Raw genomic sequence first — 27,079 nt, 5'->3', positions numbered from 1 at the left:
AAATCTTCTGCTTTGTCTTCCTTGAACCTAAAGTGGAAATGTTCATACTTGCAGGTTGGAGATGGTGAACAGAGTCAGTCTCCAAAAAAGAGAAGATTCCAACATTGAATTCTGGGTTGAGTTGAGTTGACCAATCTCAGCAGCGATACAGAGAATGTAGGATCCATGTATCAGGGGAAGGGGAGGCATGACCAACGAATGAGAAATCAGCCCAGTGTTTTACTACAAAGTGGCTATAGAAATAACATTTAACCCAAGAAAAACACACGACTCGGGCTCAGTCAGTACTTAAGGGTTCTTATGGTGCATTGATAGTGTCCCTACCTCTGGGTCAGGAGGTCTAGGTTCAAGCCTCATGAGCACCAGATGTGGTATTACATATCTGAACAGGTTGCTTAAAAAATACCAACGTGTAATTCCTCCGATTTGGTGCCCTATGCAAATATAGAATTTGGACTCTTGTGATACAGTTGTACACAGAAAAATAAACAGAAAAGCTTGTCAATGATGCATACTGATCTGACTTATTCTCTGTATCTCAGAACAGTGTTCTAGTACGACATTCACTTGCAAATATGACACTGTTTTTCCTTTTGTTTTTCTCCCTTTGGCAATGTCCCTATCTCTGAGCCAGGAGGCTCATTTTCAAGTCCTACCTGCTCTGGAGGTATAACATTTCTGAACAGGTTTTAGAGTCATACAGCACAGAAACAGACCCTTCAGTCCAACTCATCCACACCGACCAAATTAATTTAGTCCCATTTCCCAGCATTTGGTCCATATCTCTCTGAACTCTTCCTAGTCATATACCCATCCAGATGCATTTTAAATGTTGTAATTGTACCAGCCTCCACCACTTCCACTGGCAGCTCGTTCCATACACGCACCACTGTCTGCATGAAAAAGTTACCCTTTAGGTCCTTTTTAAATCTTTCCCCTCTCACCTTAAACTTATGTCCTCTAGTTTTGGACTACCCTGGGAAAAAAAGACCTTACCTATTTATCCTACCCATGCCCCTCATGATTTTATAAATCTCTGTAAGGTCACCCCTCAGCCTCCAACATTCTAGGGAAAGAAAGCCCCAACTTATTCAGCTTCTCCCTATAACTCAAACCCTCCCATCCCAGCAACATTCTTGTCTGCACCCTCTCAAGTTTAACAACATCCTTCCGATAGAAGAGCGACCAAAACTGTATGCAATATTCTAAAATGAATATCCTGTACAGCCACATGAATATCCTGTACAGCCACATGAATATCCTGTACAGCCACAACATGACACCCCAATTCCTACACTCAATGCGCTGACCAATAAAGGCAAGTACCAAATGCCTTCCTCATCACCTTGTCTATCTGCAACTCCACTTTCAAAGGCCTATGGACCTTGATTTGGAAAAATAAAATACACAGCTTACCAGAATGAATTTGTCACTCCTTTATCAATCAACAGGAACTTACATTTCAATAGCACTTTGCAGGAGCTTTATCAAATTTACCAGATAGTCACACAAAGAGATGTTCTGACAGGTCAGAGATTTAAGAAGCATCTTGAAGGAAAGGAGAAGGGGAGAAATGTGAGGAGAGAAATACTGACATGTGGATCATGGCAGCTGGATGCACGGTCACCAATGACAGACCAAATATTAAGGATAAATAAGAGATTATACAAAGGAACCTCGATTATCCGGCATTCAATTATCCGAATATCGGATTATCCGGCAAGATTGCAAGGTCCCGATGCTTTGCTAAACTATGCTATCCGGCATTCAATTATCTGGAATTCAATTAACCAAAAGAAATACTCCCCGCCCATGTCTTTTGGATAATTGAAGTTCCTCTGTATTTAGGAAGAGCACAGAGATCTGGGAGGGTTTCCTGGATGGAAGAGGTTAGAGATAGGCAGGGCAAGACCATGAAAGGGTTTGAAAACAAAGATGAGAATTTTTAAAGTCAAGTAGCCAGTCTCGGTGAAAAGGTAAGCGATGGGTGAAAGAAACCTGGTCCAAGGTAGGAAATACCTGAAAGCATTTTGGATGAGCTCGCGTTCAAGGATGGTGCAAGGTGGGAAATAGGCCAGAGGAGTAGTAAAATAATTGAGTTGGAAGCCAACAAAGACAATATGGAAGAGGATTTCAGCAGAAGCAAAGCTGACATTGGCCAGTGGCAGAAGATGTTATAGAGGTGGAAGTAGGGATGTTGGGCAGCACGGTGGCTCAGTGGTTAGTACTGCTGCCTCACAGCACCAGGTACCTGGGCTCAATTCCAGCCTCGGGTGACGATGTGGAGTTTGCACATCCTCCCCGTCTCTGTATGGGTTTCCTCTGGATGCTTTGGTTTCCTCCCACAATCCAAAGATGTGCAGGTTTGGTGAATTGGCCATGCCAAAATGCCCATAGTGTTCAGGGTTGTGTAGGTGAGCTGCATTAGTCGGGGTAAATATAATGATAGGGGAATGGGTCTGGGTGGGTTAATCTTTGGAGAGTCAGTGTGGATTTGTTGGGCCGAAGGGTCTGTTTCCACACTGTAGGGATTCTATGATTCCAGGTTGCACCACCAATTAGGCTCATGGTTGACAATAGAGAGTAGAAAAAATCCTCAGACAAGTCAACTCTAGAGGTCCTACTAATTGACCACAATACCAGCCAGGAATGGGTCACTGTCGGTCTGGTATTTGATTAGCACATGACTCATACAGGGTTGGCATGATTGACAATCTAGCATATGCTAGTCATGACACTCCCCAAACCAGAATTGGCCCAATTTACCATCTTTGCCAACTAGAATGAAAAATATAAACAGTTCAATTCTTCACACAGTCCAATTTATTTAAAAATATTTCACCTTTCGCTCCCCCTCACCCCAAACTTTCTTAACATCTTCCCAGGACAAAAAAAAAGCACAATTCCAAGCAAACAAGAAGCAATAAACATGCCAAAAATGGAAATACTCATTCTGGACAATTGGAAGGAAATAAGTGAGAGTTGGTTCATCTTTTCTCTGGAAGCCATTATAGTTTGTCCAGAGTCATTGATCATGGCATCTTCACCAGAAGCTTGACCTTGAAGCAATGATAACACTTCATCAATTTAAAGCCATTCACTGCTGCTCCTCAAGAGCATGTTTTCTGCCTCATCCCATCCCACCCCTCCACTCCACGCCCCCGAACGAAATGAGTTTTCAAATCCCTAAGCAGTCCATTTTCTGCCAAAACCTCCAGATTAGAACCCTGACCTGTCTCTTGGTTTTGTCCACCTCTTGGCATTTGTCCAAAAGCTGTGTACTACTAGCACTCATCATTTCCATTGACACTGCCCTCAGCGACTGTATCTCTTCTGCCTTTTTCTAAAATCCATCCTGAACACAGCAGTGAAAAGAAAAATTGACAAGAGGATGGGGAATTTTGATTTCTCGTTTCGGTTGATGATCTGGTTGGATGCTCCTTGGTCTCTCTCAGACCTGTCTTGTCTCTGTGTGCATTCTCTCAGAAGTCTGTAATCAGCTTGTCGGATGGTTGGCTTTGTGTGTGTGTGTGTTTACTGATGTTGCTGCCTGACTCTTTATCCATGGGATTAAGTCTGGCCTGCAGATTACTAAACATCAGCAAGGTTCTCCTTTTTCGGAGCTGCGGATATCCAGAGAGTCGACTCATTTGGGCTGCTCTTTGATCGGTCTTTGCTGAGGGCAATAAAAGAAAATAAATCATTTGTGAATAAGCAAACCTCGGAGTTAACATGTCTATTTGCAACAGTGCCTTCCAATACTAAGCAGCCAAGTCGAGGACATTAGGTTAGATGTAGGTGTTGCTGGCATGTAGAACCCTTTACTGAGTTGACACTGAGGAATTTCAGACAAAGACCAACCACATCATTGTGGGATCTGAATTCTTCATTAGTCAGACCAGGGAAGGACAGCAGATTTTACTCTCCAGAGGACAATGGTCAACCCAATTGGGTTCTATAGCAATTTGGTTATTGTGGGAATCGTACTCATGTTCTTCATCATTAGTCAATTACTCCAATAGTATAGCCTTTCCGCTACCAATCAAGACAGATGAGAATCATCTAATAGCCCCTGCAGAAGGATCAAAGTGGGTCAAATAACACACATTGTCTCAAAGAATGGACCCTGTGAGTTTTCACACTGCCCTTTCACCTCAGGGACTCAACAAGAAAGAAATTGACTCACTCCACCAGGATTTTAATGAAAGAATCCTGAATGCTTTCAATTCCAATGTGAACCCCATCAATCTCATCATATCATTTTGTCACTGAATGGACGCAGAATTGGCAACATTGCTCGAGAAAGGTCATGACTGTAATGTGGTGTTAAACGTCACACTGATTCAGGAATGGTGTCTCTTCCGAAGCTGTGGCAGGGTAGACCATTCAATCCAACCAGCTGTTTGAAATCACACTTGCACGTGCCTGACCCAGATATTGGCTATCTAAAATTTAAAATCCTCCAACTCATGCATTCTCTTGGGGTTAAGTTCACCTTTGTGTGACAATGTTGAGAATGAATTGCCTTTCATCTGTTCTGATCATTATTTACGTTGAAGTTCAAGGAGATATATAGCCCAGTCTAACATTCCTGGTGTGGGGTCCCTGCAATACTCACTGTGTTTAAGACCCTAAGGTGAGATCTTGTCTTCAGATGCAAATACAACATTCAATGCCTTTCTCTTTCACAGAGGAGCAAGGTAATCTTGCCCCATCTGGTGTACCCACTCCAAATGGACTGCAAGAAGACAGCTCAGCCCCAAGGGTATAAAGGGTAAGTAGGGATCGACAACAAATGTTGGACCAGCCGCATCCCCTGAATGAACAAACAATAATAAAAGTTCTCCTTTCTCAATAATTGTTCCATCATTGAAGAAGATGATATAGACATTCTCACAGTGTAGCTTGTGAGATTTTGCTCTGGTTTCTACATCACAACAGTGGCTGCACTAATGACGTATTTCATTCAGCATTTTGGGACACACTGAAAAATGTAGAAGATATACAAGTCTTGTGTTAAATGAAAAGCTATGGGCCGGAATAGAATCTGATCCCCCTAATGGATGGTTCGTCCAGCCACACCAATTCAGTGCAGCTTCAGTGACTATAGACTAATGTAGTTGACGTACCTTCTGGTCAACATCTGGATGCAGCAGGTTGCCAGGGCAACCACCAACAACAACAGCAGTGGAATTGTAGGAATGATGACGTACACCACATTGGGCATTATCCCTGGAAAACACAAATATTGATTCAAGAATTTCCATCAAGTCACGGAATCTGTAAGATTGCAAGCGACCTAAATTCCTCCTTCCACAACAACCCACACTCAACATCCACTGTTAATTAGTGATGAGCTAAGGTTTCACAGACAGTCCCTGAAGATGGGTAATGTCAGGATGGGCTTTCACTCCATGGTTAAAACAAAAATCTGGATACCCTATTGGACACTCCAGATTAAGCTATGGCCTTGTCAATGTGTGACAACTCTGTGTGACACTCTGACAAAAAGGTGTAAAGAATGTCACAGTGGTGCAACTGGGAGATGAATCATTTGGCTCATAATCCCATCAAGTAAGCACTAAATCTATGGCAGAACTGATCTGAGTGGTTGTATGCATTTTCCTATAGAGGCACTGATATGTTGCACAAAGTGTTCTTTCGAATCTATGCATTGTAGTTATTGCTATGTGTGCATATGTAAAAAAATTATTTAAACCTGAATGGACTCAGGACTCGGTTCTGACACCAGCAAGAGTCATTGGACAATCATTAGGGGTGAAAAATTTGGAAAATGCTCTTCCATTCCATCAGAGGAATATTAGACTCAACCAGAATTCAGATTCTAACCACCTAATTTAGAACAGACTAGGGTTTGAACTGTCCTAATCTTTGTGACTGAGTTCCACACGGGACAACACATTAATTACTGGGATGCTAGAGAGTCCCAATGTGAATGCATGGTTCCACAAAGAAACCATTCTGGAAGGTGGCTGGGGTTAACACTGAAGACAATTCTGCTGTATGCGAGTAAGGTAACTGCTGTCCATAGAACAAAGATTCAAATATTGGCAAATACAGTAATAGAGCTATGCTTCTAACTCCTTATCCTATACTGCAGTAGAGATAGGGATTCAGAGCCATGATAACTCATTGGGGCCAAATTATGATGTAATGCAAATCAGTTGTCCATTTTAAACCTTTCTGAGTTTTATTTCAGAATCTGGCCAAGTTGTCCATGCAGGTACAAGGTGAGCTGATTATTAGCCCAAATTATTGACATGAGGCCCAATTTCATGCTAGAATTAGGCTTCCACTACACTGGAACAAAACCAAGACAATTCTTGACCCTACAGACATCCAAACTCACAAATGAAGTGTTCGTATCACATATGGTGGGAATTACCTGATGATTCTGTCACAACCATGTGGTGTTGGTCATCGGCAGAGTTGCTCGGTGCTTGAACCTTGAGTTCTGGGCCCGCGGACACATTTTCTGAAACTGGGGAAGATGAGAATCACTCTAGCTTACTTTTCACACAACAACTTCCAGGAGGAACACTCCTCTGAAATCAGTTCCCAAGATGACACAGTGGAACTGAAATTCTGGTCAGGATCAAAGCAGAAACTCAATAACAAATGAAGCAAATCCCGGTTCCACCAGCATTTGACACCCATTATTTTTATCAATTTACTTCAGGCTGTATGATGGAGGGTGAGTTTGACACTTATTGCCCACCACTAAGAATTCTGAGGGAGGGCCAGTGGGATACCATCCCCTTGATAAACCTTAGAGTGGTTTGCTTGATCAGGTTATCAGATATTGAAGAGGACATTGGAATTTATGAACCATAAACAAGGGTAGGCCACTTGACCCCTTGACCCTGCTCTGCCAGTAAATAAGATCATGATTGATTTGATTGCTCCACATTCCCATCTATGTCTTGACAAGCTTTCACCTCCCCCCACCCCCTTTGCTAATCAAGCATTTATCTATCTCTGGCTTAAAGAAAAATATTGAAAGTCTCTGCTTCCACTCACTTTTCAGAAAAAGAGTTCCTAAAATGAATGTTGGAATAAAATTCTCCTCGTTCCTGTTTAAATAGGAGTCCCCTTATTATTAGATCTAGATGCTTTCATTAGAGTTAGCATTCTCTTTACATCTACCTTAGTAAGAACATTCAGGATCTTGCAGATTACAATCTAGATGCTTCAAACTATTTTTTTCACACACGGGATGTAGGTTAGGCTAGGCCAGGCCAGCATTTATAACCCATCCCTAATTGCCCAGAGGGCTGCTCAGAGTCAGCTACATTGGTGTGAATCTGGAGTCACATGTCGGCCAAACCAGGTAAGGACAACAGTTTACCTTCCTCAATGACGTTAGTGAGACTGAAAGGGTTTTCCCCAAAAATCGGTGATGAATTAATTTTCAATTATTAGACTCTTCATTCCAGATTTTATTTTTATTTTATTGATTTCAAATTCCATCATCTGTCCTTGTGGGATTCGAGCCAGGTGCCCAGAACTTGATCTGTGGATTAATAGTGTAGCAAAACCACGACTAGGTCCTCGACTCCTCCTTGCACCCTTTGACCTCAGGAGGAGGACTAGCTTGGCGTTATTAGTACACTGACATTACCATTATGCCACCACCCCCTTACATTAAGCACATTTACATGGAATGCAATGGTTGTAAAGATTGGAACAAAGTCAGCCAGAATGTGAGTTCCCTGACTGGGGCTTTCAGCCTGGTCCAATCAGGAAGCCCAGGCTGACAGAGCGGCAGGGTGGCTCAGTGGTTAGCTTCACAGCACCAGGGACCCAGGTTCAATTCCAGCCACGGGTGACTGTTGGTGTGGAGTTTGCACATTCTCCCCGTGTCTGTGTGGGATTCCTCCAGGTACTCTGGTTTCCTCCCACAATCCAAAGATGTGCAGGTTAGGTGGATTGACCATGCTAAATTGCCCATAGTGGTCGGGAATGTGTAAGTTAGGTGCATTAATCAGGGGTAAATGTAGAGTAATAGGGTTCAGAAATGTGTCTGAGTGCGATATTCTTCAGAGGATCAGTGTGGACTTGGGCCAAAGGGCCTGTTTCTACACTGTAGGGATTCTATGGGATATAAACAAGTGTGTCAGAGGTCCTGTTCATTCTGAGAGCTGGGAGTGAGGAATCCAGACTAGTGTCAAGTACAATGCACGTGTAAATAAGAGTGACTTAGTGACGGGATACCAGCCTCTGTGGAGTTACTTCAGTTGTCACCCTGTGGGACTGTTCTGCACAGACCAGGAACTATAGATGAATCTCCAGGAGAATGCCATGTGTATGAATATATTTGTTGGTTTATAATAAAAAATCATTAGCAAAAAGACAGTTTGATATAGTCGGGAATCATTCATTCAAATAATGCTCTACTTGGTGCGGAAATGGCATTAAACAACAGAGAAACAGACCCTTCTTGGAGATTGACCGCAGCAGTGATTTTTTGCACATGGTCATGAGCGAAAACCACCAGGAGTATATCCAGTTGTAGCTGGAAATCTGAGTCAGGAGCTTGGGTTCACATGTATACCAGATAAGGGCAGAAGCTTTCTTCTGTGAAAGACCTCCACATACCAGGGACTTCACAACAATTCAACAGTTCCACTATCACGTTCATCAATTCCTTTGGAGCTAAATTCTTAAACTGCAATGATGGGATTTGAGCTGTAAATTTGGATTATTAGGGGCAATATGGTGGCTCAGTGGTTAGCATTGCTGCCTCACGGTGCCAGGGACCTGGGTTCGATTCCACCTTCGGGTCACTGTCTCTGTGGAGTTTGCACATTTTCCCTATGGGTTTCCTCTGGGTGTTCTGGTTTCCTCCTATAGTCCAAAGATGTGCAGGTTAGATGTACGGGCTGTGGTGTCCAGGGATTTGCAGACTAGATGAGTTAGCCTTGGGAAATGCAGGGTTACAGGGATGTGGTATGGGGAGGCGGGTTTGCTGGGATGCCCTTTGGAGGGGCGGTGGGGGCTCAATGGGCTGAATAGCCTGCTTCCATAGCATTCTATGATTCTAGTCCAAGAGCATAAATACCACATCATCATAATCATCACCCACTACTGTACCCATGATCACAGCAAATCCACCACTGTACCCATTGCCCTGAGTAGGGACCATACCACTAATTAGGGATGGGCATAAGTGATGGCCTAGCCAGCAAGATCCATATCCCCTGAATGAATTAGAAAAACAACACTTTTCTAACATTTCCTGGGTAACATTTCCAGTATGTCAGAACTGTCTGAAGCTTCTGTCTCTGCTCCAGAATTGGACAGTTTTACAGAGGATATTGGGACTGTGAAAATTGTTCAAATTTCCCAGGTAACCCGCAGAGTCAGTGGATTGGGACCTCTGAAGAGTCCTGAGACTCATCCTTGGGATATATGTCTGCTCTCCATCAGCAAATTACTTCAAGTTACAGCTGGAATGAAAGACAAGGCTCCTTAAAAATAATTCTTCTGGGCAGAGTTAGCCTTTAACTGTCTATCAAAGCTATTCTTTTTTTGTTACTGTATTTTCCTAAAACTTGGCACATTGACAGTTTGCAGACTAACTGAGATTATCACATGTTGACCTTTAGAAACATTAATTATTAGCACTGTTCTGTGTTATAATTTTGACAAAAGTATCTAGATCACCAACTATACAGTTTGGATTTCTCTGCCCTCTGTGTTTGTTATTATATAATAATGTGGAGGTGCCAGTCTTGGACTGGGGTGGACAAGGTCAGAAGTCACACGACAACAGGGTATAGTCGAACAGGTTTATTTGACACCACAAGCTTTCAGAGCACTAATACTTCATCAGGTCAGGTGAATATAGATCACCCCTTCAATAAATCATTGTGTCTTCACCACTCACCTCTGTGTGAATAAGTGTTGGCTGGTTACTTTCTGATTTTAGGACACCTACCTTTCCCTTTTAAAATAGAATGATTAACACCAGCATAGTAATATTGCACACACAGTGATAGCGGGGATACCAGGGCAGACATAACAACACTATCCGATTCCCAGGAGTGACGTACAGCTTGAATCTTGTCAGCCAGGAAGTACAGCAGCATTGCTGGGTCCACATCCCAAACCAAACAGCCTTTCACCACAAGGTTGTTGGCTTTCAAGAAGGAATCCCTTCATCCCCTTCAGGAGGGTTAACCGGAATGAGCAATGAATGTCCATTCCAGCCCTACCATTGGTGAGTATCTCCAGAAAGATAACCTGTTTAAAAGGAGTTCCATTGTGCATATTTCTGCTGCCTGGTCACCTATAGTGAATTCTGAACTATGGTGTCGCATCTTTGCATCTAATACCCTAACTCTGGTAAATACAAATCAATTTTTAACTTTTGCAAAGTGAAAACAGAAATTGCTGGAGAAACCCAGCAGGTTTGGCAGCGTCTATGGACAGAAAGCAGAGATGATATAATCCTTCTTCAGAACTTCAATGCGTTTTGTTTTTAGCCATGTATCATATTGTGGAGAGGTGGTGTTCTAGTAGAATTAAGCTTCAGGAGTTGCAGGGAGCCTCCTCCTGATAACTCCGAGCTCCCTCTTCATGTTAGTATGAGTCTACGTTCTTATGGAATAATGTGGAATGCTTAACTGCACTAAAGATGCTGTCAGAGTGCAACCTGTGGTTAGAATTGGTATTGACCCATGCAATTTAAATTATTGCAGTGTTCAGTTCTGGTCGCCACATTACCAAAAGGATGTGAATGCTTTGGAGAGGGTGTAGGGAAGCTTTACGAGGATGTTGCCTGGTATGGAAGGTGCTAGCTATGAAGAGAGGTTGAGTAAGTTAGGTTTATTTTCACTAGAAAAAAGGAGATTGAGGGGAGACCTGATTGAGGTTTACAAAATCATGAAGGGTATAGACAGGGTGGATAGAGACAAGCTTTTTCCCAGGGTGAAGGATTCAACAACGAGAGGTCACGCTTTCAAGGTGAGAGGTGGAAAGTTTAAGGGGGATACATGCAGCAAGCACTTCACACAGAGGGTGGTGGGCATTTGGAACACGTTGCCAGCAGAGGTGGTAGAGGCAGGCATGGTAGATTCATTTAAGATGCATCTGGACAGATGCATGGGTAGGTGGGGAGCAGAGGGATACAAATGTTTAGGAATTGACTGACAGGTTTAGACAGTACATTTGGATCGGCTCAGGCTTGGAGGACTGAAGGGCCTGTTCCCGGGCTGTAAATTTTCTTTGTTCTTTGGACAGAAGAGTTTCATGCAAAACAGACACAAGATAGCTGAAAGATAAACTGTGGATCCGCTCTCTCAGAATGCTCTGGGCATAACAGGCCCAGGGTAGATGGTAGCGATGTTATCACTTGCCAAATCTCTGTCACTAAGAGCTGATGATCAAAACCCAACTTAAAAAAACAGTTCTGAGGAAGGGTCACTCAACCCAAAATGTTAACTCTGATTTCTCTTCACGGATGCTGCCAGACCTAATGATTTTTTCCAGCGATTTCTGATTTTCCCTCTGATTAAATACTGTCATGAAATATGCAAGAGAATAGTCACATTTTACTTACCATAATCTGACTCCACAAGGTCTTCGGATTCATTGGTCAAGAGGTTTTCTGTCAACAGTGAAAAGAATGGTAAAATGGAGCATCCTTTTATCAACATCGTGATATTAAGGACACAAAACAAAATGCAACATTGTCCATATTAAAAGAATTGGTTATAGAAACATTAGTTCATGTTTATGGGATATTGTGAGCAGCTTTGAGCTCTTACCTAAGAAAAGAGATACTTATCATTGTGGGAGTGCAGCACTATCTCCTGGAATGGCAGGGGTGTAGTTTGAGGAGAGAGTTGGTTGACTGTGCCAGCACTCATTGGAGTTCAGAAGACTGAGAGAAGATTAGATTATAGTGTGGAAACAGGCCTTTGGGCCCAACAAGTCCACACCGACCCTCCGAAGAGCAACCCACCCAGACCCATTCCCCTACATTCACCCCTTCACCTATCACTACGGGCAGGTTAGCATGGCCAATTCACCTAACCTGCACATTCTTAGGGCTGTGGGAGGAAACCGGAGCACCCGGAGGAAACCCACACAGACACGGGGAGAATGTGCAAACTCCACACAGACAGTTGCCTGAGGTGGGAATTGAACCCGGGTCTCTGGCGCTGTGAGACAGCAATGCTAACCACCACACCGCTCACCGGTAAGAGATCTTACTGAAATGTTCTGACTGGGCTGGGCTGAACAGACAAGAGGCAGGGGTTAGGTTTCCCCTGACCAGGAGCTCTAGAACAAGGGGTTATGGTCTCAATAAACCATTTCAGACTGAGATGAGGAGTATTTTCTTCACTGAGGCGCTGATGAGTCTGCGGATTTCTCTACCACAGAGGCCTTCAGAGGCTGCATATCTAAATATATTTAAAAAGGAAAAATATATTTCTCAAGACTTAAAATGACAAAGGGTATAATGACAGAGCAGGAATATGGTGTTGTGATAGAGGATCAGACATGATCATGCTTAATTGCTGAGTGGGGTTGTTTGAAAATTCATTCACAGGATGAAGGTGTTGCTGGCGAGGCCAGATTTCTTGCCCAATCCCAATTTCCCAGAGAGCAGTTAAGAGTCAACCACATTGCTGTGGGTCTGGAGTCACATGTGGGCCAGACCAGGTAAGGATGGCAGCTTTGTTCCGTAAAGTAGATAGTGAACCAGGTGGGCTTTTCCTGACAATAGTTTCATGGTCATCATTAGAAGTCGGGAATTAATAGTCTATTGAATTCAAATTCCACCATCTGTTGTGGCAGGATTGGAACCCAGGTCACTGGGATATGACCTGGGTCCCTGGATTAACAGCGAAGCAATAATACCACTAAGCCATCGCCTCCCCAACTGGTGGCCTGACTAGCCTTCTGCTGTTTCTAGCTTCTATGCTTCTGTGAGGCTTAATTATTGCAAATCTAGGACAGTTTGGTAAGTTTTATATTGACCAACATCACACGTTTTGAAAGGTCGCATTCCATTGCAACAATAGATGAAGGAGAAGTGTAACTGGTCCTGCATCAATTCCTCAGCAGTAGCTTCAGCCCAATGGACCAGTCATACCTGAGGCATACTTGCAGACAAAGTTGTGCTTCATGTTACACCTGTCATCATTCCACTGATAGAGGTAGGGGCCTCCCAGCCCAGGCTGAGCGGTCAGTTGGTGATACATCACTACACAAGCCTCACTCCCACATGAAGGCTCGTCTGCATACCAGTTCCTAGAATAGCAGGAAGTAGAGATGGTCTGATTATGCATTGCTTTCAGAAGGAGAGAAGAGAGGGCCTTATTAGAACAAAGCAGTAAATTGCTTGCAAAAGAAATTAAGGATCATCTTCAATCGAAACAGGTTTCACATACAGTAGTAAACCTACTTAATGTTAATGGGTCAAAATCCCCTCCTAATGGCATTGTGTGTGTAACTAAATCAAATGGACTGCAACAGTTCAAGAAGACAACTCACTACTAGTTTCTCAAGGGCCACTGGTTACGGGCAATAAATGATGGCCCAGCCAACAATGCCCACTGCCAATGACTGAATAAAGAAGGAATACAAGTTTAGCATTCAGCACAGGAGGACCAAGAGATTGGTTAAGGGGGGAATAATAGTATCTGACAGTAAACATGCAAGAAATGTAAAATTGGACCTTAAGAGCTTCTATAAACATGGAATAAAACTCAATAATTGGCAATTAAGCCTGCAAACATTTTTGTTTTTCTAATTGCGTGTTTTGCTATTGTCTGAAAAGGGGTTCTCAACACAGCTCCCCTGGGAGGCCACCACAGCTTAGCTATTCAGGAGGAAAGGTCAGAAAAGCCAAATATTGGATGCTGAAGAGCTGAAATGAAAAAGCAGAAATTGCTGCAGAAATGCAGCAGGTCTGGTAGTATCTCCAAAAAGTAACAGGGTTAACGCTTCGAGTCTGATATGGCTCTTCTTTGGACTCAAGGAAGGTAGTAGACATGCTGAGTTTCTCCAGCACCTTCTGTTTTTATCCAAGGAAGCACTCTAACGTGTAGAGATTTATATTGGTGTGGAATTCATAATGGGGGCTCTCTCAACTAACAATTTTAAATTGACCATCAATTTTGGCTCGATAATGGTATTAAGCATTATGGAGTTAAGACGGGCCGATTGAGCTAAATTACTAATAAGCTCATTTAATCTCACTTAATGACAGAAAAGCTCAAAGGTACTGGTTCTGCCATAACCCTATACTTTGAGTAATGTTTACTTGCTTTTTAATAATAATGATACTGTGATTAAAAATGCCTAATTTATGAGGACTAAACTTTTTGCGTAGATAACATAGGTGATCTAATTGAGATGTGTATGAAGATTAAAAGAGTTAATAACATTCAGAAACTAATTCAGGAGTCTAGAAAACATAGGATTGATCCTCACCTTAACATTCTTGATTAAAACCCTACTTAGCAAAGAGCAACACCAATGGTGGCTATAAACTGTTCGAAAATAAAATCAGTAAAATCACAAGAAACTCTGAATTGTCTCTTGAGGAAACCAGGGTTGATGCGGCTAATTATATAAAAAGAAACAATCAATATTACACACACACTGTAAAAGGATCACATTTTTCCTCCCGGAGTAGCTCTTCTGGTAGCACTCTCACTTCTGAGTTTAAAAGGTTGTGAGTTTGAGTCTCACTGGAAAAACTTGAACGAAAATCTTACTTAAAAGGACTTTGTGCTCTTGCTGAAGAGTGCTGACATATCTGATACTCACCACTAGAGGACACTGTCTGCAAACTTTTTGCGTCAAAGAAGCAGCTCCCTGAAACGGAAGAGATTAGCATTGCAATCTGTTGGGAACGCTGGTTGGGAGCATTTTTGGAGATATCAGTACATGATGCCCTGACTAGGCCAAACCAACACGTCTCTGCTCAGTGTCAACATCTATCCTCACCTGCCCACAATCATCAGAAACCAAATACCCAATCGGATGATACTTGATTTTCATCAAGCAGCCTTTTGTCAATAGACAATAGGTGCAGGAGTAGGCCATTTTGCCCTTCGAGCCAGCACCATCATTCATTATGATCATGGCTGATCATCCTCAATCAGTATCCTGTTCCTGCCATATCCCCATAACCCTTGAGTCCACTATCCTTAAGAGCTCTATCCAACTCTTTCTTGAAAGTATCCAGAGACTTGGCCTCCACTGCCCTCTGGGGCAGAGCATTCCATACACCCACCACTCTCTGGGTGAAGAAGTTTCTCCTCAACTTTGTTCTAAGTGGCCTACCCCTTTTTTTAAACTGTGTCCTCTGGTTCGGGACTCACCCATCAGCGGAAACCTGCTTCCTGCCTCCAGAGTGTCCAATCCTTTAATAATCTTATACGTCTCAATCAGATCCCCTCTCAGCCTTCTAAACTCAAGGGTATACAAGCCCAGTCGCTCCACTCTTTCAGTGTAAGATAGTCCTGCCATTCCGGGAATTGACCTCGTGAACCTATGCTGCACTCCCTCAATAGCCAGAATGTCTTTCCTCAAATGTGGAGACCAAAACTGCGCACAATATTCCAGGTGCGGTCTCACCAGGGCCCTGTACAGCTGCAGGAGGACCTCTTTGCTTTTATACTCAGTTCCACTTGTTATGAAGGCCAGCATGCTATTAGCTTTCTTCACTACCTGCTGTACCTGCATGCTTGCTTTCATTGACTGATGTACAAGAACACCTAGATCTTGTTGTACTGCCCCTTTACCTAACTTAACTCCATTTAGATAGTAATCTGCCTTCCTGTTCTTGCTACCAAAGTAGGTAACCACACATTTATCCACATTAAACTACATCTGCCATGCATCCGTCCACTCACCTAGCCTGTCCAGGTCACCCTGTATTCTCCTAACATCCTCCTCACATTTCACCCTGTCACCCAGCTTTGTGTCCCCCCCGACATAGAACAAAGAACATAGAAAAATACAGCGCAGTACAGGCCCTTTGGTCCTCGATGTTGCACCGATCCAAGCCCACCTAACCTACACTAGCCCACTATCCTCCATATGCCTATCCAATGCCCGTTTAAATGCCCATAAAGAGGGAGAGTCCACCACTGCTACTGGCAGGGCAATCCATGAACTCACGACTCGCTGAGTAAAGAACCTACCCCTAACATCTGTCCTATACCTACCACCCCTTAATTTAAAGCTATTAATTTATTATTATTATTTATTTTGTGAACCGATAAACGAGAATGTGGAAAGTGCAGAACTTTTCCTAAAGTTGGCCAAGTGTCAATCTCGGGGAGTTTCCAGGTGGGTTTCTCTCCGAGAGTTCCAGCAGGATTCCTTACCATTTTTATAGTGATTGCTCAGTACTTCCTTAATCCTTCACCAGGCCCCCAAGCACATCCTCTCAACTCCCTCCAACACTGACGCTCAGTAGCAGCGGTGTACACCATCTACCAAGATGCACTGCAGGAACTCACCAAAGATCTTCAGACAGCACCTTTAAAACCCACGACCATGTCCATCCAGAAGGTCACGGGCAGCAAATACCAGCAGTTGCAAGTTCCCCTCCAAGCCATTCACTATCCTGACTTTTAAATATATTGTCTTTTCCTCAGTGTCACTGGGTCAAAATCCTGGAACTATCACCCAAGGGCACTGTGCGTTAACCCACAGCAGGTGGACTGCAGCGGTTCAAGAAGACAGTTTACTACCAGCTTCTCAAGGGGCAACTACGGGCAGGCATTAAATTTGGTCCAACCAACGATGCCACGAGTGAATTAAAAAAATGCTCAGTGAGGAATTCCACAGATTCACAGCCCTTAGGGTGAAGAAGTTCCCACTCAGCTCAGTCCTAAATCTGCCCCCCCTTATTTTGAGGCTGTGACCCCGAGTTCTTGTTTCACCCACCAGTGGAAACAACCTCCCTGCTTCTATCTTGTCCATTTCCTTCATGATTTTATATGTTTCTGTAAGATCCCCCCTCTTTCTTCTAAATTGAAATGGGTACAGTCCCAGACTACTCTCTCTTTACATAAGCTAACCCTCCCAACTCCAAAAACAACCTAGTGAACCTCCTTTGCATCTGCTCCAGCCCCAGTATATCCTTCCTCAAGTAAGAAGACCAAAACAGTTGTGGTCTCACCTGATATTTCTGAGTGTCCGACTGAGTGAATGGTAAGAGAACAAGTTAAGAACCTCGAGATGCATCCTGGCCTGATACTTGAGTCGGGTGTCTATCAGAAAGTGGGCAGATGCTTTGCCATGTAAGGTGGTGCTGAGCTCCGAAGGGGCAGCGTTGAAGGGATTCATGAGGGGCATGGATATAATAAATAGACAAGGGGTGGGGGAGTCCAGAACTAGAGGGGAGAGATTTAGGGTGAGTGGGGAAAGATATAAAGGGTACCTAAGGGTCAACTTTTTCGCGCAGAGGGTGGTCCATGTATGGAATGAGCTGCCAGAGGAAGTAGTGGAGGCTGTACAATTGCAACATTTAAAAGGCATCTGGATGGGTATACGAATAGGAAGAGATTAGAGGGATATTGGCCAAGTACTGGCAAATGGGACTAGGTTGATTTAGGATATCTGGTTGGCATGGACAAATTGGATCAAAGGTTCTGTTTCTGTGCTGTTCATCTCTATGACTCTATGATCTATATTCTAACCATTTTATAAGTGAATCTCAATTGTGCCATAATAATGTGCTTTGCTGATATTTACTGATGCCAACCTGCATGGACAGAGTACAGCAGTCCCTGACCATGCTGAGATGTTGGTGAATAGTGACCATGAAGGATACCCTGTGAAGACACCAGCAGCCTTGGGCCATCACTCTGACCTTCAAGCCGGGAATTGTTGGCATCTAGCTTCTCTCTGCATCTTGGCAAACAGCAAGCTGCTGAGGAATGAGGTGGGACGTTAATGCAAGCAAGTCATCCCCACCCCTCATTAACGAGACTCCTGTTTAGTCATCAACATTAAGCAGGAACTCCGATTTTTATTCCTCATTGCCGAAAATCTGTTTTTTTTTTCTTTCTCACTCCATTTACCTCCCCACAACAATGGAGAATGGGAAAATTCCACCCTAAAGATTTTGTCCAGTTGTGTTCTGGTGCCCTTTCTCCTGAGTTTTCTCACAACAGAGGTGATGGGTTGTATTTTTGTTTAAATTCCTGGAGTCTCGTAGCCAGTACTGCAGGTTTAGCAACTGTAGGCAGCCAGCATTGTTGACCAAGGGGAGTCATTCCCATCCTCCAAGCCACCGAAGCCAGTTAATTCCACGGCAATGTCATTCCACCACCCCTTCCTCCACCTCACCCCAACAACTGGATTTTAGTCCATATTCAAGCACTGTGTGGGAACGTTTAATTAAGACCACATCAGCAACCTGAACCCCAGCAGAACCTCCCACCAAATGATTTCACTGGGGCATTCACTCCACCATTGGTTGGACATATATGTTAGATCTGGCCCACAGGCACCAATTTTACAGAATATAACTGAGCAATAAATGCTAAGTGTTTATATATGATGAGGCATTTTGATAGACTAATTGAGGAGAAGCTGTTCACACTGATGGGATTGTCACAGATTTACTTGACTAAAGAATTATCGAGTCATAGAGATGTACAGCACAGAAACAGGCCCTTCGGTCCAACTCCTTTATGTCAACCAACTATCCTAAACTAATCTAGTCCCATTTGCCAGCACTTGGCCCATACCCCTCTAAACCCTTCCTATTCACGTGCCCATCCAGATGCCTTTTAAACATTGTAATTGTACCAGGCTCCACCACTTCCTCTGGCAGCTGGTTTTTACATGAACCACCCTCTGTGTGAAAAGGTTGCCCCTTAGGTCTCTTTTAAATCTTTCCGCTCCCTCCCTAACCTATCCCCTCTAGTTCTGGACGCCCCAACCCTAGGGAAAAGACCTTGTCTATTTACCTTATCCATGCCCGTCATAATTTTATAAACCTTTATAAAGTCACCCCTCAGCCTCCGACGCTCCAGGGAAAACTGTCCCTGCCTATTCAGTCTCTCCCTATAGCTCAAACCCTTCAACCCTGGCAACATCCTTGTAAGTATTTTCTGAACCCTTTCAGGTTTCACAACATCCTTCTGATAGGAGGGAGACCAGAATTAGTGGAGAGTTGTGAGGATTTTCATTTATGCAATGAATTATTGTTATCTGGAATGCAGTGCCTGGGGAGATGGGGGAAGCAATTTCAATAGTAACCTCCTAAAAGAAATTTGATGAAAATGTTTTAAAAATTGGTAAATATTTGCTGTAGGGAAAGAGAGGGGAGTGGGACTAATTGCATAGCTCTTTCTAGGATCCAGCAAAGAAATAATGGGATGAATGTCCACTTTCCAAGCTGTATGAATCTGCCATTAAAATACCTTTGCTCAGTCACTGATGGACCCACAACAGCAGAACACCCAAAGTCACAACAAGACAGTACATTCCAAACACAACTGCCTTTACCTGAACTTGGCTGCACTTCCATCTGTCCACCTGTAGAGGTCGGGGCATCCACTGAAAGTGTTGTGGGACAGGCCCTCATCGCTCCTCCTCAGTCCAATCCAGAAATCTCCATCCGAAAGCCCAGAGCCCGACTTGGTGAGGTCCTGCAGGAGGGTCTCAATCAGCCGCTGTTCAGTGGGTGAGCGGATGCTGACAAGGGCTCCCCCATCCATCTCACAAGCCTGACTCGCCTCCTCGAAGCCGATACGCCGGCTTAGGTCCTGGAAGTAGGCGATCTTGTAGCAGGGGTACTCTGGGCCGCCATAGCACACGGTCTGACCTGCAAGAAGGACAATTCACACCTCACGAACCACCTCTTAGAGCAAAGCAAAAAAAAAAACAACAATCCATCACGCTAGTTTCAGCAGTAACTCAGTGGGCAACACTCTCATGTGAGCGATAAAGGCCTGGGTTGAAGCTTCCACTCAGTAAAGAAATATTGGCGGCTCCCATCCAGCACAGTGCAGAGGGAATGCTGAATTATCAACAACTTTAATAACTCATACTAAACAGCAACTCTTAGCAAGATGAAATATGATTCATCCAAGGAGTGTTATCAAAGTTTTACATCAAGGCACAGGAGAAGGTATTGGAACAGAGGGCAGGGTGAATACAGAGAGAATAACTCCTCTTATGGAAGAATTTGGAGCTGGGGGCCATTGCGTAAAAATCAGGGTCACCCACTTTAAACAGACATAGGTGATTCCTTTTACTTTCATGAGTGTTCGGAAATCCTGTTTATGGAAAAGTAGTGGAAGCAGAGTGCTTAGATAGCTTTAAGTCAGACATGGATAGATTAAATAAGGGGGTGAAACGTTCGCATGGGGTAGGTAGAAATGTAGATTTGAGGTTACAATCAGATCAATCATCATCTTATTGAATGGTGGAGCGGGTTTTATGGGATGTGGGTGTGAATGGCCCACTCCTGCTTAATCATATATTCATGTGAAGATCTGGACTTTAAGAGGGATCTCTAAGATGGAAAAAAAAAGTGGATAGATTTAGGGAGGAAATTAATGGCTTGGCATCCCTACTGGTAGTGGAGTGATCGAAATTGAGGAATTTGAGAGAAGAGCACTGTAGAAATTTCAGAGTGTTTGGGAGTTTAAACAGATAACTGATGTAGTGCGCAGCAAGGGCAAATTTGCCAAGAGAAGGGTAGTGTCAATGGAGTTTTTGGTGGGGTATTTGGAATGGATATGATGGTAGAGGGGTATCCTGTCCTAGATACGAGGCTTCAAGCTGAAGCCCAATCTGTCTGCAAATGCATGTTAAATATCCCACAGTCACTATATTCATTACCTCACTGCCACTGTGTATTCTACTCATGTACATCTTGCCTGCATAACAAAACTTGTTGTGATCAGTTACATCCTGATCTATTAAAAGCCACTATATAAATGCAGTTTGACCCTTTGTGTGATCCCATCACAATTAATTAGGCAGCATTTCTCCATGCCAGGGTATAGGTGGTGGTTCCCATCTCCAATTGTAGCTGCCAATTTCTCCCTCACATCAACTTTATTGGTACTAGCCTTCGTTGTAAAATGGATTCAGCTCCATGGCACCTCGCATAGTCTAGCTTCACTTTCTGAGTGCTTCACAGGACATTGCAGGCATTTAACTTCTGTGCTGCACCTGTGCTAAGACTGTTTGACACCACAGACAGAACTGAAACTGTACAGCTTAGCTTTGGAATCTAAATATTGATCAGTAGAGTATCTTATTTGGTCAATTACTCAACATATTGCATCCACCCTGCCTCTTAACATGCAGTCTCTAAGAAGGTAGAGCGGAACGGTGGCTCAGTGGTCAGCAGCAGCCTTGGGTGACAGTCTATATGGACTTTGCACATTCTCCCTATGTCTGCGTAGGTTTCCTCCCTGCGCTCTGGTTTCCTCCCGCAGTCCGAAGATGTGCAGGTTAGGTGGATTGGCCATGCTAAATTGCCCATAGTGTGCAGGCTAGGTGGATTAGCCATAGGAAATGTGGGGGAATTGGATGGGGGGGGGATGCTCGTCAGAGGGTCAGTGTGGACTTGTTGGGCCGAATGACTTGCTTCCACATTGCAGGGGTTCTATGAAGATTAACTGGATTATAATCAGGAGTAGAAACTTGGGCTGATCATTCACCTGGAAATGTGAGCTGATAAGACACCGACTGCAAGCCACCATCTTCTGTGCAATCCTCAGCAGAGGAAAATCATGGACTACTGCACCAACGCCCAGCATTTTGTGGCATCTTTAACTGGGGAGATGCCTCAAAGTACTTCACGATAGCAAGACCCAAAATGAAAGGGTCTGAGACAAAGAGGGGTCCCACGTTGATGAATGATGAATGATCAGAGAGGTAGGTTTCAGGTGGTGAGTTAATTTGAGATGGTATGTTATCACCTGCAGAGTTGGGGATTTGTGTCATGTATTAGGAGACCTGAGCACTTAGTTCCAGCTAAACAAGCAGTGCTCCTTGGAGAGATAGATTGAAACTACGGTCCTGCCTGCCTCCTTAGGCGGATGTAAAATACCCCATTGTTCTCTAACATTTATTGTCCATCCTTCTTTGCTATATGATAGTCAGTGTTCCTTTTGAAACACGGCACTTCATGTTGTAAGCACCTAATATGGCCGAGTGACTCATCAGGCAATGTCAGAGGGTACTCAGGATGTCTGAGTGGATAACTTAATGCCCCTGTTTAATGGCTAAACAAGCCACTCAGTTGAAAGACATCAGAAATGCACAATAAATGCCAGCCTTGCCGGTGACACCAACATCCCATGAAGGAATAAAAATAACTGATGTAGGACTGGAGGCACATTTAGGCTGGGAGTGGGCATGCATGTCAATTTTCCATGCCTACCATACTTTGAGATGCAGGGAGGTGTCAATTGCATTCATCACAATTCTGTCCTCAAGGAAGCATCCAAGCATAAAGCCTGCCACAGCCAGGGCTTGGACCGAGTTGGTATTGCTTTTCTGAGCATTTAATAACCGACACCAATGGCTGCGGCTCCAATCTTGTCCACAGTTTAGGATCAACTAGCTCAGCACAAAACCCAACCAGACATTTCCTTATCGATATGTCTCAGCTCTTTACTGTCCCATTACTGGTATGTATGATGTATTATATTTCAGGATGAATTACTCTGGATATTGCAGCCAACTTCATAACTACTCTGTCAGCGCTTGAACCAGCCATTAAAGAACTGTAAAGTCAGGAACACTGTGATATAACTGTCAATTTGTTAAAGCACCTTTTCCAGTGACTAGAATTTTACTAAAATTGCCAGCAAAAAAAACTGACACCTCCAGATATATAGCCAAATATGAACTCATGGAAAATTACAATCATTTTAAGTCTGCATTATTTTCCTTCATAAATCACACCAACAGTTGAGAACTGTTCTGTTTCTTTTCAGTAGAAAGATTTGGCAAACCTTGCTGATTTGTGACAGATGAGAACAAAATCTACAAAATACCCTGATCCAACAGCTGCTGTTCCCCATCAGGTGAGGGAGGGAGATAAAGGATGTAAAGTAGAACCTCGATTATCCGAATGAGACTGGCGGGCAGTGTTTTGGTCGGATAATTGATTGTTCGGATAACTGGAAACAAACAGTAATTTAGGAGTGCCGGTTATCCGAATGTTTCTCCGTTATCCGGCAATGCACACCATAATGCCATTTAACTGATAACTGGATGCTGAGTTACCTAATGCTGTTTTTACGGGACCTTGAGATCTTGTTCGGATAATCCGAAATTTGGATAATTGATGTTTAGATAATCAAGATTTTACTGTTCCAGGGTGCAGATTATAAAGGATTCTGCTGAGTTAAAAAATAATCAGCATGGAGGGAGATGAGAGTAAAAGCAGGAGCAAACAAGAGAAGCAACCCACCAGAAAGCCATGGACTGCTTTGACCAGGGTGAGGTTTGGAGGACCGAGAGTTATATAGCAGAAAGGAGAGGGCAAGATAGTAACACAGACATAAAAATGCGACACAGACATGCAATTATGTATTCTTAGTGTTTGAGAGAAACTCATACGCATATCATAGGATCAATAGACACAGTACACACCCAGACATACATCCATAGATGCATGCACACAGGTAGTGTCAGAAAAATGCACAGACGTTGAGTACAGACACCCACATGGATACACACACAAAGACACAAACATACAGATGCATAAACATACACATGCACACAGTGCAGTGAAAATGCATACTCTTTCATATACAGATAGCTACCCATACCATTGAAAGGCAGGAACATGCAGGTACAGTACATTGTGCAATAGAGAGTCACATAAACACACAGACTTTGACAGTGAGAAATTCACATAAATGTATGCAACACACTAATGACACAAATTAAAATGGTGTGGTGTTACCCCATATTATTACATAGAACATACACATAAACATGGATTTACGTATATGTACATAAGCACATTGTAAAACAATGAAACGTGTAGCAATATTCTAAGTACCAGGACTTTCCAATTGTGTTGCCAACAGCTACGTCTCAGCCCCCAAAGCATTAAGCAGAAAATACACATTCACAGTGTGACATGTTGCAGCCTACAGCGCTTCACTACCTCAAAGTGCTTCACATTCATAAGACCATAAAAGCAGAAACAGGAACAGGTCATTCATCCCCTCAATCCTGCTCCACCATTACTACAACTAGGCCATTGCCTTCCTTCTTGTCACATGTATGCACAAATATATTGAAAAGTGTTGCTTATGTGTTATACACAGGGACATCATGCTCCAGCACCATCTTGAAACATTTAATATAGAGTAAGGTTTTATTGCAGTAGAGGTCATCTTTATCTCTTCTTCTTGAGTCTCCTCCACTGACTGATTGACATCAGTCAGGGTCTCTGTACTGGGTTCCAGGGTCTCTGTAACAGGCTCTGGGGTCTCTATAATGGGCCCTGGAGTCTCTAACAGGCTCTGGGGTTTCTGTAACAGGGTCTGGGATCTTTGCAATGGGCTCCGGGGTCTCTGTACCGGGTGCCAGGATCTCTGTAACAGGCTTTGGGGTCTCTGTAGCAGGCCCTGGGGTCACTGTAACAGGCCCCAGGATCTCTGTAACAAGCTCTAGGGTCTCTATAACAGGCTCTGGGGTCCCTATAACAGGCTCTGGGGTCTATGTTATGGGCTCCAGGGTTTCTGTAATGGGCCCCAGGGTCTCTGTAACAGGCTCTGGGATCTCGGTTACTGGCCTCCACTTCTGCTACCATCATGACTGCCACAGCTGGGCTGCCGCCATGATCCTGGGCATGTGCAGATTCTGTCCCTCTTGTTTCCCATCCAATGCTGCCACTGCTCACTGGGAATCTATGTCCTCCATCATACTGTTCACCGATGCTTCCGGTGCTAGGGCCTAGCTGTGGACCTGGAGCCTCAGCTCAGCCTGCCAGTCTGGGCCGGTGGGTGGGGGATTGGTGGCCTGAGAAGTGCTCCTCACTCACAGGGAGACCCCAGGGCTGGGGTTGAGCCATATCCAACTCATCATGGTGTTGCTGCTACTGGAGGCCTCTGAGGGAAGAAATTCTTCCTTGTCTTAAATTGATGCCTCTTTATTCTGAGACTATTCGATGAAGTACTTTCAAAATGCAAGCACTACTTTCGAAACACAGGAGCCAAGTGTAAGCACAACAAGCTCCCACAATCATAAATACAATAATAATGTGTGAGGGTAAAAGTGACTGAGGGATAAGTAATTTCCTTGCCTACAATACTAAATAGTGACCAAGAAACAATTCTTTGATGTAATGGAACTATTATGAACATTAGTCTAACATCTCATCCTAAGGACGGTACCCATAACAATGCAATGCTTCCTCAGTACCACAGTGGGACAGGCATCATGATTGCTGTGCCCAGATCTAGTGAGGGACTTGAACTCACAGAGTGTGCCCGAGCTGATACTCGAGCTGGTAATGATTTCCTTCCCAAGCAAGTCACTCAAACCAAAATCCAAGCAAATGTTGAGCATCCCCAGTCACAATGACATCGGACAATTGAAAGTCCAGATGGGAGATGTTAAAGGCAGCTCAGATTGAAATCTCTCCTTTTGCTAAGTTAAAAATCACACAACACCAGGTTATAGTCCAACAGGTTTAATTGGAAGCACACTAGCTTTCGGAGCGACGCTCCTTCATCAGGTGATTGTGGAGGGCTTGATCGTAACACAGAATTTATAGCAAAAATTTGCAGTGTGATGTAACTGAAATTATACATTGAAAAACTGATTGTCTGTTAAGCCTTTCATCTGTTAGAATACAGTGATAGTTTCACTTCTTTCATGTGTAAATCACAAAACCCTTTTATTAAAGTTGCATTCTCGGGTTAGCTGTTAACAATGGTGATAGCTAGACAATATGTTGAAGGTGTTGGCCCCCTGTGTTCTCTGTCTATGACCTGATGTTGAGATTGATTCTAATCTAAAAAGTGAGATAACAGAGTTTTACATAAACCTGTATCTTCCAATTAAACCTGTTGGACTATAACCTGGTGTTGTGTGATTTTTTAACTTGGTACACCCCAGTCCAACACCGGCATCTCCGAATCATGACTCCTTTTGCTGGTTTACTTTTGCCCTCCGACCCCAAGGACACACGAACCCCACCCCCTCAACGAAAGGGGCAAAGGATAGAATCTCACTCACCGCTCAAAACCCGAGTGCCGGAGCCGCCGTCGAGAATCCCGATCAGGATCAGCACGAACATCCGAGTGGACAGCGCCTGGTGAGGGAGCATTGGGACACGCAGCAGCGACCACACAGACAGGGGCCGTGCAACCCAGAGAATCCCAGGAAAGCTGGGCGCAGTGCAACCCAGAGGATCTGGGTAAATGGGACGAAATGCAATCCACAGAATCCCAGGAAAGCTGGGCGCAGTGCAACTTCGATAACGCCAGGGGGGGGAAAAAAAAGGAGCGTGGCGCCAACTGGAGAAAACAACTCCACCAGACCTGGGGAGTCCCATGCAAACACACAAGCTGCACAGCCAGTGGAGTTTCCTGCGGGGTTTTGGGTTTTTTTTTTAATTTAAACTGAGGGTTCGTGCGAAACTTGAAGCAACTTAAATTGGGGGCGGCGCTGCAAAAATAAAGGCTCAAATGAAACTCAGGGACGCGGCCAAACCAAAACTGCAAAACAACTGAGGGGTTTGCGTGGAGCAGAGTCACGGAGCAGTCACTGCAAGTTGACACAGCGGGTCGCAGTCTGATTCCACAGAGACACGGCGCAGATAGGGGGCAGCCGCTAGAGCAGATTCCTCTTTTGCGTCTAACTCCAACTCCACGCCCCCCTCTCTCCTCTCGTTGTCTGTAGAAAGTGTTGCGGGAAGCCTGCCTGCTGTAGTCCTGAACGGAAGCTTTTTATCCTAGAGACCAGCTGAGAGAGCATCACAGACCATCAGCGTCCTCCTCCTTCTGCCCATCGCCAACACCCCCATAACCAGTCCCTGTCAAACCCCGGCAGCAAATAAAATCCTGAGAGGAGGTTTGCC

At 43.9% G+C, this 27,079-nt stretch overlaps 1 protein-coding gene across 1 annotated transcript; it reads right to left on the bottom strand.

The window, feature by feature from the left end:
• Positions 1–419: 419 nt before the first annotated feature.
• Positions 420–26,826, bottom strand: chodl (chondrolectin). The gene is made up of 7 exons (XM_043701608.2): positions 26,236–26,826; positions 19,516–19,834; positions 13,127–13,284; positions 11,585–11,632; positions 6,407–6,502; positions 5,130–5,232; positions 420–3,676 (listed from the first exon to the last, which is right to left on the bottom strand). Exons 1-7 carry the CDS (start codon positions 26,552–26,554, stop codon positions 3,592–3,594), a joined length of 1,128 nt encoding a protein of 375 aa, XP_043557543.2. The 5' UTR covers positions 26,555–26,826; the 3' UTR covers positions 420–3,591.
• Between the last annotated feature and the right edge of the window lie 253 nt (positions 26,827–27,079).

Source organism: Chiloscyllium plagiosum, unplaced genomic scaffold, assembly GCF_037043375.1.
Source record: "Chiloscyllium plagiosum isolate Xiang-an unplaced genomic scaffold, Cpla_swu_hap1 HiC_scaffold_12, whole genome shotgun sequence".
In the NCBI taxonomy this organism is placed as follows: Eukaryota; Metazoa; Chordata; class Chondrichthyes; order Orectolobiformes; family Hemiscylliidae; genus Chiloscyllium; species Chiloscyllium plagiosum.
Note: the sequence above shows the minus strand (reverse complement) of the source record. Positions and strands in the feature narration are given on the sequence as shown.